The sequence below is a fragment of the Pteropus vampyrus genome, unplaced genomic scaffold (genome assembly GCF_000151845.1).
Source record: "Pteropus vampyrus isolate Shadow unplaced genomic scaffold, Pvam_2.0 Scaffold170, whole genome shotgun sequence".
NCBI lineage: Eukaryota > Metazoa > Chordata > Mammalia > Chiroptera > Pteropodidae > Pteropus > Pteropus vampyrus.
Window position 1 is genome coordinate 3905689 of NW_011888951.1, and position 13362 is coordinate 3919050.

The 13362-nt window shown below is 34.0% G+C and overlaps 1 protein-coding gene across 11 annotated transcripts in view; it reads left to right on the forward strand.

Annotated features, from left to right (window-relative positions):
• Nucleotides 1-9774, forward strand: part of ZCCHC11 (zinc finger CCHC-type containing 11) — a 101912-nt gene extending 92138 nt beyond the window's left edge. For 4 of the 11 annotated variants that reach the window (XM_023536787.1, XM_023536783.1, XM_023536784.1 and 1 more), the window contains 4 exons: nucleotides 578-678; nucleotides 3189-3627; nucleotides 7627-7785; nucleotides 9245-9774. In XM_023536787.1, the coding sequence (XP_023392555.1) occupies nucleotides 578-678; nucleotides 3189-3627; nucleotides 7627-7785; nucleotides 9245-9333 (788 nt within the window). In that variant the 3' untranslated portion in view covers nucleotides 9334-9774. Of the gene's footprint in view, nucleotides 1-577; nucleotides 679-3188; nucleotides 3628-7626; nucleotides 7786-9155 lie in introns of all 11 variants that reach the window. The other 7 variants (XM_011370485.2, XM_011370486.2, XM_011370487.2 and 4 more) reach the window with 3 other exon arrangements.
• The last annotated feature ends 3588 nt before the right edge of the window (nucleotides 9775-13362 follow it).

A 13362-nucleotide genomic window follows, 5' to 3' on the forward strand; every position in this document is an offset into this window, starting at 1 on the left:
TTGAATATGTTCACTATCGACGTCTTAGCAGTCTGTTGTATTCAATCAACTCCTAAGTATTTAGATTTGAGTCACACTCTATTTCTCTCACTACATAAAGTTAAGAGAAGTTAATGAGAGGTTTTTTTCTGGGAACATATAGGAGAAATTATATCTCTTCCCACTGCTGTTATGAGAAAGGGAGATCTGTTCCTTTTATATTTCATATGGAATTTTAAGAATTAGAAACCCAAATGAGAGTTTATTGAAAGAAAATAATAGAATGTTTTAGAAGTGATCATTTTCAGTTATGCGGATTCTTATTGCAGAAAGTATTATTTCAGACAGATATATTGTCTTTTAAAAAAGCAATGTGAAATTTGTTCTTGTTTCTAGGTTCATTGTAATTTTTTAGTGATAAGTATTGAAAAATGGCTTTAAAAAATTAGTCGTTGCAATCCTTCATGAACATAATTATACTTTAAAAGTTCAAGTTTATAAAATCAGAGACTCTTTTAGTGAAGTAGAGAGTTTATTGCTTGTCATTTCTCTGCTCTTTTCCTTGTCCGTTGATTATCTTTCTGATGTCTTCTCTTAGCAGCCCAGCTGGTCCGCAATCTTGTAAATGCCCAGCAAGTGGCTGGTTCATCCCAGCAACAGGGCGATCAGTCCATAAGGACTCGACAGCCCTCAGAATGTGTAAGTACTCTGCCTGCAAATGGGTTAGTCTTGGCAGGAAGAGGGTAGGGATATCACCCACTATATTTTGAGTGGGTGATAAGGTTGACATTTCAGACTGGCAATTAACCATCTTCCAGATTATACAGTGCTTTGTAGAGGTGTCCTTGCTAAATGTATGAGGTGGAAAGAGCATTACTTTTGGAGTAATGTAGATCTGGGTTTATATCTATGAGCAAGCTCTTTAACTTCAGTTGTAAAATAAGATAACTACCTAATAAGGTTGTTAGCTGGATTAAAATAAGGTAATGACTTTGAGGTTTCAGGGCTTTGCCTAGTGGAGAAATATCAGTACCACTAATGAAAATAGAAAAAAATATTGAACTTATTAGGAGTTTAGTACTGTTAGGGCAATATATGCATGGCATTTTACTTGCTTGAAACTTTTCTTTGTCGTCTCATAGCTGATGTGGATACTTAGTGAAATATACCCTGTAAGAAGAGTTTTGAATTAGAATTCAGATTCACAAGTTTCATTTTAACTTTGCTGAGTTGCTCTTAACCTTTTTCTGAATCTGTATTTACCTTGCACTTCTAAATTAATTAATATTAATTGAATGTTTATGCTTAACCTAACACTAAAGTACTTTATACTTATCAAATTTAATCCTTTGAGTGGCTCTGTGAAGTGGTAGAAATTAGTATGATCAAATTTTACAAATTGGGAAGCTGAGAATAAATTAAAAGATTCAAACCTAGGTCTGTGTAGCTTCAAAGCTATTAACTATTAAGCATGCTAAATCTGACATGATCTCTATTTTAGAAAAAAATTCTTAGAGCATTTGAAGAGCAGTAGTACAGACAATCTTGGAAAAACATTTAGGAGCCCACTAAGATGTATCTGTTATCTTGAATTTGATGTTTATATTTTCCACATGTATTGTTTAATCTTCACAAAAACCTGTAAGGTAGATTCAATTATTATTTCTATTTTATGGTGAAGAAACAGATTTAAGTTTCTTGCCTGTGGTCAACAGCTACTTGGAACCAGAACTTGAACCCTCAGGCTCTTGTCTCCAAAACCTGTGCTCTAACCACTTTCTTATCCTGTCCTAACTTTATCTGCTTCTAGCACTCACTTGTCTCTCACCTGGATTGAGAAGAGTCTGTCTAATGGATGTTGCTACTCCGATGTCTCCAAGCACTTCAGCTTCAACATGTCTAGAATGTAGCTTTTATATATCAACTCTCTTCGGAGAGTTGGAGAGATAATATAAGCAACTTTTTCTTATGTTCTCCATTTCATTGAATGATTGCACGCTCTTTCTAGTTTCAAGAACTCCTTCTCCCTCAACCCCCACATCCAGTCAGTCACCAAATTCTGCTGTTTTATTCTTTTAGCTATAAAAAAAATAGCTAGCTCATAGCCATTTGCTTCTCTCTGTCCCTGTATTGTATTTCTCTACCATCATCTCAGAACTATTATATTATAGTAGCCTTTTAAACAGTTTCATCAGTCTTTTATTTATTTTTAAAAATATTTTCTATTCATATTAAGCCAGAATAATTTTTTCTAAAATGCAGTCATCATGTTTCTATGTTTAAGACCCTTCAGTCATTTCCGGGTGACCTCAAGATAAAGTCTAAACTACAAAGCCTATAGTATCCTTCATTATCTTTCCCCTATTTAGTTCTTCAGCCTCAGATTTGCCATTCCCCTTCCCCTGTACTCCAGTAATAAAAAACTTTCAGATTCCAGTTACTTTAAAAGCCATATGTTTTCGTGCCTGTAGACCTTCAATTATGTTGTTTGCCTGAAACAGTCTTTCCTTCCCCTTATCCCTACCCTCTTTTAAATCAGACTGTTTTCTGTTTACCCTTGAGTCTCAGCTTAAGAGTCATTTTCCCTAGGAAGCTTTCCTTGATTTCTTCTTCCTTTAATCTTATTTTCCCTCCTTTTCTCAAAGTGGGTTTAGGTGTTTACACTCTGTAATTTTATTCTGTGCTATACATTATTGCATTCTTTATCATAATAATCATTGTACTTTATTGTGATTGGTTATGTAATCATGATCTGCTCCTCTTCCTTTCCCCCACAAACTTTAACTTCCGTGATGATGTACATGTTAGTATTGTATTTTTAATTCCTAGAACAATGTCCAGTACATAATTGACATTCAGTAAATACTTTTTGAAGTACTCAGTGAAAGTTACTGTGAGATATTTAGATGTAAGTTTCTAGTTATAATTGGAAATGTAGATTCTACATGATGGGAATGATGGGCTCTCTCTTCTTTAAGCAGTAAAAAAGTTTATGAGGTAATACCTATGTGAGAGAGGATTTGAGGAACTTGGGAAAAATTCTACCTTCATGTAAAATGAGATTCTATTGTTTATTATTATATACATTATAGAGTTCTGTTTATAATGTTCTAATGAAATAACTCCATAAATTTGTATTTTGATAATCTGTTTTTATAAAATTAAGACATTTGTAAATTAATTTTAAAATGTATCTTTTTTTTCTGCAGTCTGATTCACCATCATTTTCTCCTCAGCCCCAGCCATTTCCCCAGAACTCTTCCCAATCAGCTGCCATTACCCAGCCTCCATCCCAACCAGGATCCCAGCCCAAGCTTGGCCCACCTCAGCAGGGAGCCCAACCTCCCCATCAGGTCCAGATGCCTATGTATAACTTTCCCCAGTCACCACCAGCTCAGTATTCTCCCATGCACAATATGGGATTGTTGCCAATGCATGCCCTCCAGATCCCTGCCCCATCCTGGCCTATCCATGGTCCAGTGATCCACTCTGCCCCAGGCAATGCCCCCAGCCTGAACGATCCCAGCATCATCTTTGCACAGCCTGCTGCCAGACCTGTGGCAATCTCTAGCTCCTCTCGTGATGGACACTGGCCTCGTACTGTGGCTCCAAATTCCCTGGTGAACAACGGTACAGTGGGGAATTCGGGTAACCCTTCCTTTTCTTCTTTTGTATCTGTCTGTCTGTAGAAAGGTTAGGTGATTAGCTTATTGGTTGAACCTGGGAAAATGTGAAGACAAGGATGGATAGCAAGCAGTATTTGTGGAGGGGCAGCATAGAATAAAGGTAAAGAGAGTGGGCTGTGGATTCAGACTGCTTGGATTTGAATTCTGCTGTTTATTACGTGGTATTGGGCAGTTGCTTAATCTTTGTGCATTAGTTTTATCTGTAAAATAGGAGAATAATAGCATCTAACTCACAGGGATAGTGTGAATATTAAGTGAGGTAATGTACCTAAATGTTATTTATGATTATTTTAAATTTTCGCTGCAATCCTGCTTTGTGTAGGTATTATAAGCACTCATTTTGCAGTTGAGGAAATTGAAGTGTTAAATAAGTAACTTAATTATCATGCTATCATAATTAATCATAGTAGATCCAAGATTTAATCCAATTTCTTTCTTCAGAACCTGTCTTCTTTGCCCTTGACTTTTACTATCTTCCAGTAAAAATATTGGTAGCACTTTATAGCATTAAAAATATTTTTTGATATCTAAGTAATAGATATTCATTATAGAATATTTGAAAAAGAAAAAATTATCTATATCTTAACTCCTAGGCATAATTGCTAAGTAATATTTTGGTGTATTACCATCCAGTCATTTTCTAATATTTAAAAATAGTTCATATAGGCCATAAATCTAGTTTTATATCTAGTTTTTAGAGATAATTATTTTTATTTTAAAACTGTTGTGGAAAATTTGAAATGTATATAAAAGGAGAGAGTAAAGTAAAAAGAGCCTTCCCATTACCCAGCTGTTACCAGTATTTACTATTTTTTTATCTTACATCTTCATCCTATTTAAAAAAATGGCTTGACTATTTAATCAAATCTGAGACATTAGATCAAATTTTCTTATAACAACTTTAGTTTTAGCCCTTAAAAAAAAATCAAGACTTTTACTGTACCTAGGATCATCTAATACTCAGCTCTTGTTCCTTTTCTCCCATTTCTCTAAAATTATTGTTGTTGTTGATTTATTTAAATTAAGATTCAAACAAAGCCCATTTATTGCACGTGGTTATTACATCTTTTTAGTCTCCTTTAATTTATAACAATTCCCTCTCACTATTTTCTTCATATTGAATTTATAGAAGAAACTGTAGAGATTCCCACATTCTGGTGTTGGCTGATTGTATCTTTGTGGCATTAACATATACCTCTGTCCTGTAAACTGGTAGTTAGGTCCAGAGGCTGGATTAGCTTCAGACTTTTTTTGTTGTTGTTGGCAAGAATCTTATTTCTTGATTGGTCCTGTATGTCTTCTCGAAGTAACTAACTGGTTGTTCTTCTTTCATTGACTTTAAGATTGATAAGTGAGTTAGGTGATGTCAGCCTCTTCTATCCATTATAAAGCTCCTCATTAATTTTTATATAATAGTCTTAGCCACCATTGGTAATTATTGTTGCTATCCATTATTTCTTTTCTTTTTTTTTTTTTTTTTTTTTGCTATCCATTATTTCATTAGGAATTGTAAAATAATTATTTTTCTATTTACTATTTGTAATTCTTCTATAAAGAACTTTTCCTTATTAACTGCTTGGTTATCCTGACATATAATTTGTATAGGAAATGTAGATTTAAAAGCTTGATTTATTCCCTTTATCAATTTACAAAAGAATTCTAGTGATAATTTTAAACAAAAGTATGCTGTTCCTTAGAACACTGTTGGAGGAGGTATCTCTGACCTCTTTTGGAACAATACAGATTAATGTATTTTGCTGAGCAGAAATGCCAGAATGTGGAAACTCATTTAGATTTCCAAAATCGAAGGATATATGAGACACATGGCCATTTAAATGTGGCCTCTGCTTCTCTCATTCAACAAATGTTTATTGTGTATATATATGCCATGACTTGCACCATGATAGTCATTCAGTTATATAACCTAAAGAAAGACCCAGTGTTTTGCCCTTTGATATATTGGCTCAGTTTTTACAGTTTTAAGTCCTCCCTCTCCCCACTGCAAATTGATCTTTATTTTAGCTTTAATGAACTTAATGAACTAATCCCAAATGCATTGTATTATCTCTTACTCTTGATTGTTTATCTGCCTGGAGTATCTTTTCCATTACTTCTTCTGGTTACTCTCACCTCCTGCTATACTCCAAAGCTTGGCTAATTCACTTACCTCTATTTTTAAATTTAGATCACTTTCTTCAGAAAGCCTTTAACTTCTGCTGATTCTATTCTCTAGTTGTATTAGGTATTCTTTCTCTCTTCCATGCTTCCTTTCTGTCCATATTAGAATACTTGTCTTACTGTGTTGAAATTATTTTCTGCAGAACCAATTAGACTGAACTTCTAGAAACTATGAATTGTTTCTTGCCTGTCATTGTCTCCTTAGTGTCCAGTAGGGTGCCTGATATATGGTAGATAATGTGATTTGTAGAATATATTATTATATAATAAACTATTACTCAGTAAATGTTTATTATATGTTGGAAGGGTGTTTAAATCCTAGTTAATATTATAGCTAAAATTACTATTATGTTAAAAATGAAGGGTTGGATGAGAATATGTTAAAATAATAATAGTGGTTGTATTAGAATAGGTTGTGTGAATTTTTTTCCTCATTTTTGAAATTATCTTTAATGAGGTTTTATTACTTATGAAAATATTTGGTTGTGAAAAATGGCCAGGGAAATTGGAATATATTTTTAAAAATAACGCTTTTATATTAAAACTTCATTTCTTAGTTGATTAGGACTTCAGTATGTATATTTAGTCTCATTTATTTTTTGTAAACTTTGAGCCCCGCAGCTTCTGCTTTTATTTGTAACTTGGCTTTATTAACCTGTGGTAAACAAGTGCTTTGTTTTCGTGGTTACCTCCTGAGAATACTGAACTTAAAAGAAAGAATGTGGCTAGTATGGGTTTTAGTTTTCTTTTCTCTACTCCTTCCTATCCCATACCTCCTAATTTGAGTTCCTCTTAGGAAGTTTAATGAATAAGGGCAGTGTTTTTCAGATTATTTTCTGCCACTTTGAACCCTGAATGATAAAAACCACCAGAAATGATGCAGAAGATTCAGGGAGTGCTGTACTCTGAAGGATGTACTTAAAGATCATCTTAAAGGGAAGAAGATTGGTGGGGATAGTTTGTCATGGAAAGGAGTCATATTTTTTGAGTTCCTATTTGTATGCCAGGACTTAAGTAAGCCACTTTTATTTTTTGTTATATAATACAACAACCTGAAGTTCATAATTGAACCTTAGTAATTTTTGGAACTGGGATTTGAATTTATACCTGTTTGGCTCCAAAACCCTAGTACTCTACCATTATACCACAATGCCTCAGCTTCCAATAAATAAGATCTCCTTCCAGGCCAAGATAAAATTAATTTTAGGATTGTTGGCATTGTCTTTAGGATAAAATGTAAGCTCCTTAATGATGTACTAAGAGTTTTTTGAATCCTGCCTACTCATCCAGCCTTTCTCTAACTACTTCCTCCCTTAATCTCTATCTCTACATTGTCAATCGTTTTGCATCTTCCCAAATTTACTGTACTTTGCTGCTTCCTGGCTTTTGTACATGCTATTTCTTTTGTCTAAAGTGCCCTCCTTGCCCCATTTTGCTTGATTAACTTGTTCTGTATACTTTAAGACTCAGTTTAGTCAGTCATCTTAGGAAAACCTCTATCCTTGAACAACTTGGTTAGCCCCTCTCTTTGGAATACCTTCCACTGATCTGTTGTAGCAGTTACTATATATTAGTGTATATGTCTTCTTATATGTCCTCTGCATGAACAATTTGAGCACAATTACAATGTTTGATTCTTTAAAAATTTTTTTTTGGTATCCTTTGCATTTAGCATAGTTCTTGGCCTTACATAGTTACTCAGTAAATCTTGTGGAATGAAAGAATATATGAATGAACAAACTAATGTTTTAAAATATATCTTTCCTTTCTTATTGAAATGCAGAGGCAGGCTTTCCAGGACTAAATCCTCCAATTCCATGGGAACATGCAGCACGTACCCATTTCCCTCTTGTCCCAGCTTCGTGGCCTTATGGTTTGCATCAAAACTTCATGCATCAGGGAAATGCCAGATTTCAGCCCAACAAACCTTTCTATACTCAAGGTACTATTGCTTACAAATTGTTAACATGCTTGCTGGGTTTTGTTCTGGGACAAAGTGCCTTTGTGAAGGCTAGGATCCAAGAGTGAAAATTCATGTGTTTAGCAGGCATTTATTGAAAGAACATGCTGTATGCCAGACTGTGCTAGGTGCTTGTTTTTCAAGCAAGAATTAAGTAAAACCCCCACAATTAATGCATATTTTATTAGGAGAGCCAGACATGAATAAAATAGACAAGAATAGGAGCTTAGAGGAATCAGTTAATGTTGCCCCAGTAGAGAGAGCAGGATATGGATACCAGGCATCAAATCACACCAGATTTTTACATTCGAACTAGATCTTGAAAGAGATACAGGATTTTTTCCCCCTAGAGATTATCTAGCAATTAGAGAAGGGAGAGTGTTCTTTAGCTGAGGGAATAATGTCTGTAAAGTCTCAGAGTTTTGCCTGGCATAATGGGGGAAAAAAGAGAAAAAAGAGAAAATAATAGGACAAAAGGATGAGGTAAATGAGAAAGATGTATAGGTGATGAGACTTCTAGAAGGTAGGCTGAGGCCATATTATGAAGGAGTTTAGATTCAGTTTAGTAAGCAGTCGGGGTCTAATAGAAGTTTTTGAGTTGAGTAGTGACATGGTCAGATTTGTTTAGTAAAACTAAGACTCGAATGATAACAGAATTCATTATATTCTGTTGATGCTGATGTACCAATAATAGCTTTAAGTAATATAACAAACTAAGGAGAATGCCAGGAACTTGTAACGTTTTGTCTAACCTACTTGCCTCAAAAGTATCTCAGTTATAATAGGCAGTGTCTGGTTAACCTAGGAGTTCAAAAAACTAGAGTCAGAGTTATTAGTTAAACTTAGGAGTTCAAGAAATTAAATGCACTGAGGAAATGTTGACTGAATGAAATGATAACATTTAGGGGAAGCCACTGGTATGAGTGTTAAGCTTGATACATTTAGACCTCCCTCAACTATCCATGTACTGCTGGGGCATTCCTGTGTTATAGAGTGGCAGAACCTTGACTATGACTGCTTTCTTATTCTGAACAAAGAACTAGGGCTGAGGAAAGTTATTATTGTTCATATAAGCCTTTGTAGTGGGGAGAGTCTGAAGTTGTTCCCTGGTGGGTTTGTTCCCCTTGACTCTCCTCCCCTCTGTCTCTCTTTTGTCTCCTCTCTTTTCTTTCACATGCCCACATTTCCCTTCACTCCCCCTCCTTCCCAACCACCATAAATGTTTTGACATGCTTCATTACCTCTTTACTGTGTAAGTAGAATAAAAGAGAATAGCTACAAGTTAATTCTAAGAGGTTGTCAGACAAATAGGCACAAGCCTTTCAGTTTCCTGTCTGTGTTGTGTCCAACAGACAGATGTGCCACCCGTCGGTGTAGAGAGCGTTGTCCCCACCCACCAAGAGGAAACGTGTCGGAGTAATGCGAGTCCATTTTCTTTCAGCTGGTCTACCGATGTACAGCAACCAGCCAATCCTGCTGTCTCAAGGGTATCCGTACCTCAATGTCAGTTACATTCAGCAGAAAAAGTGACATTTAATGGAAAGCAAAACAAATCAGGTCTTGATTTAAAATTTTAACACGTTTAGATAGCTTATTTAAATTCTAAGACTGTTTTTAAAGACTGTATTATTTGTATATAAATATGAACTATAGTTTTTACTAGTATCACCAAACTGAGTGATACAAATTTCATCTATTTTATTACCCTATTTTTAAGGGAATTTTATGTTTTGTTTAACCTTGATGAATTGTATAAAGAGAGAATTTAAAAAATTACATTCTTTATTTTCTATTAGCTGTATTCATACTTTGGTTGCTTCAGACTTTATATATATTGTTCTTAAGAATTAGGAAAGACTTTCTTGTGTTTTAAATTTGTCACTTCTATTCTTTACAGAACCTTGTAGTGCCAAAAACTTTTTAAAAGGTAAAAAAAAAAAAAATAAAATAAAACTACAACATGAAGATTCAGAATTTTCCTTTACATTCTTGTATATTGAAAGTACTCAAACTTGAACAGAAAGTTGCTTTTATCTGTATTTGAAGCATTTCTATTTTAAGTTAACAAATCTTTTGACAAGGGTCAAACTTGGTTAATTCATCTGGTTGTTTAGATGATGGAAATATAATGTAAAAATTCAGAGATTTGTTTTACTCTCACTGAATAGAGTATTCTAACTTACAGACTTAGTTTTAGAAATCCAAGGATCTTTTCGTGTCCTTTATTTTATTAGATCTTCACAACACCCATATGAAGTTGATAGAAGCAGATGCTATCTCCATTTTGTCATTGAGAAAACCAAGGTACAAAACAATGAAGTGAATTTGGAAATAGAATTGAAACAGATCTTTTGAAGAAGAGATTTTAAACACAGACTGATACTGACTGTTAGAGTGGAGGCAAGGTAATTCTTATTTGTGAGGAACTAGTATATGTCAGACTGTCCATTCTGAGTCCTGTACTACTACCTGGAAAGCACACTTGCTAGGATGGTGTTTACCAGTAATGCTTGTGGTCAGTGATTATAGTTGGAATTCAAACTTGTGTCATTGATGGTAGATATTTTAGCTATTTTGGGTAGTAGACATTGAGATAAAGTCATTTTGTCTAAACCCCTCAATTAGACTTGCCAGGGGTTAGGCTAAATGCTATAGATTTCTTCAGAAATCTACAGAATAAATAAAAAGAAATGTATTTAATGGACAGTGTATTATCTTTGTTCTGCTTCCTCAGATATGCATTACTTAAATAGGAGACTACCTGGGCTTTTGCCATATTTTCCATGGAAGATGCTTGAAATCTATTGTAGGAGGTTGAAGGCTTTCCTGCCATATTTACAGTCCTAAAAAGGTATTTATTTTATGTTAAGATCAGGCGTATTTACTGTTAGTTTTTCATATTAAAGCTTCAGCACTCAGAATCCTACCAAGTGGTGGAGTTAGCTAATTTGTTTTCTTAATGAGATACCTGGCTCAATGTGTGTTTTTATGTTAAAATAAAACTTGGAGCATTCAAGATTTTCTTTTAGTGTTCAAGTATTTCATCTCCTTTCAGGTCTTAAAGAATAGGTTATGAGGTGTACAGGGTGTTCATTTTGTTCTACTTTGTGTATATTTGAAATTTTTATTAAAAAGAAAATCTGCAACAAGACTACCCCAACTCAGACTACCCACTTCCTTCCTAAAGGAAAGCACTATACCATCTGGCAAAATGAATTTATGGGCCAATAAACCACAGTAACCTAGGCTTTACTTATAGGACAGACAGTGTTATATATAGTAATTTTCAGCATCTAATATGTCCCTTCTTCAGCAATTGTCAGTGTTCAATAACTAGCAAAACTATTCCTAGTTGAAAATTCCTAGTTTGTAGTTTATAAAGTAGCAGCTCAGTTTCATAAGTTTGCAAACTTTTCATAGAAGTTGTAAACTTAAAAAGTTTTTATGAATTCACATTTATTGTAGAGCAGTTGAAAAGTCCAAAAAATTAATCTTATGCAGAGAACACACATACCCTTTTGTTTTAAAATGTTTTGTATGTTTCATAATAGAGACATTAATATTTTCCCTTGCCGTTAAAGACTATTCAAAAATGTGAATATTAATAATGTACTGTGTAATTTTTTCAGTCCTCTAAGATGATCAATTTTGCTACATCGTTTTTTCATATATATAAAAAATATTTGTAAAGTGATGGGCTAAAGCTATTTTTTAAAATGTTTTTCAATTATAGTTGACATGCAATATTATATGTCAGGTGTACGATATAGTGATTAGTCATTTATATATCTTACGAAGTGATCACCATGATAAGTCAGTCTGGCACCCATCTGATACCATAGTTATTACAATAATATTGACTATGTTCCCTATGCCGTACTTTACATCCCCATGACTATTTTTGTATCTGGCAATTTGTACTTCTTAATCCCTTTCATTTTTTTCACCCATCCACCACTGAAATTCATCAGTTTGTTCCCTGTATCTCTGAATTTGTTCCTGTTGAGTTTGATTTTTTATTTTGTTTAGATTCTACATGTAAGTGAATTCATGTGGTGTTTTTCTCTGTATGACTTTTTTCTCTTGACATAATAATACCCTGTAGGTCCATCCATGTTGTTGCAAATGGGAAGATTTCATTCTTTTGGCTAATATTCCATTGTATATATGTACCACATCTTTATCCATTTATCTGTCAGTGGACACCTAGGTTGCTCCCATATCTTGGCTGTTGTATATAATGCTGCAGTGAATATAGGGGTGGGGTGCATATCTTTTTGAATTAGTGTTTTGGATTTCTTTGGATTAATACCCAGAAGTGGAGTTACTGGATCATATGGCAGTTCTATTTTTAATTTTTGAGGAACCTCCATACTGTTTCCCATAATGGCTGCACCAGTTTACAAGCCCATCAAGAGTACATGAGGGTTCCTTTTTTTTCTACATCCTCGCCTACAATGGTTAATTTATTGATAATAGCCATTTCTGTCAGGTCTGAGGTGGTATCTCATTGCGATTTTGATCTGCATTTCCCTGATTAGTGATGTTGAGCATCTTTTCATGTGTCTTGTCTATTCGTGTCCTTGTATTGTTTTAAACTGGCAAGAACAGATACTATACTTGATTTTAGCCAGAAGGCGAGAAGTGATCCTTGGATTGTTTTTTTGATGCTGAGCTGTATGAGTTATATATATATTATGATATTAACTACCATTGGATATATCATTCGCAAATAACTTCTCCAGTTCAGTATGTTGCCCTTTTGTTTTGTTGATGTTTTCCTTTGTGGCGCAAGTACTTTTTAGTTTGATGTAGTCCCATTTGTTTATTTTTGCTTTTGTTTCTTTGCCTTAGGACACATATCCAGAAAATGATTGCTAAGACCAGTGTCAAAGACTTTATTGCCTATGTTTTCTCCTAGGAATTTTATGGTTGCAGGTCTTATATTTCAGTCTGTAATCCATTTTGGGATTTTTTTGGTATATGGTGTAAGAAAGTGGTCTAGTTTCATTTTTAGGATAAAGCTGTTTTTGTGTATGTTTTCCTATTATGGTGAATTCCTATAAATGGGATGATTAGGTAAAACAGATAAAAGTTCTAAGGTTCCTGTGACATATTGCCAAATCGTTTTACAAAAATGGGCTCATATTGTTATGGTAAGTTAATTTTACTTGGATTTAGCAAAAGGAAAAAAATGTGAAAATGAAATGCTCAACTTAAAACTTTAATTTGTATAAGAGAATCTAGTTCTAAGTTTCCTATGAAAATTAAAGACAATTATAGGAAATATTAAAGAGGCTGGAATCTTTTTTCTAGCTTTATGTACATTTTAGTTACAGTATATGATTCCTATTAAGACAAATGAACTAGTACACTTAGGAGTTCCTCTACTTCCTAGTTATATTATTTTTATATAGACAATGTTCTTATATTTAATTTGAATCTTATAATCATTTCCCATTATCAGTTTTTAAAATGTTTACCACTACTTCTTTTACTGCTTCTTTCCTAACTCCTTAATTTGATTCATTTCTTGTTGGGTGAATTACATTATCGGGC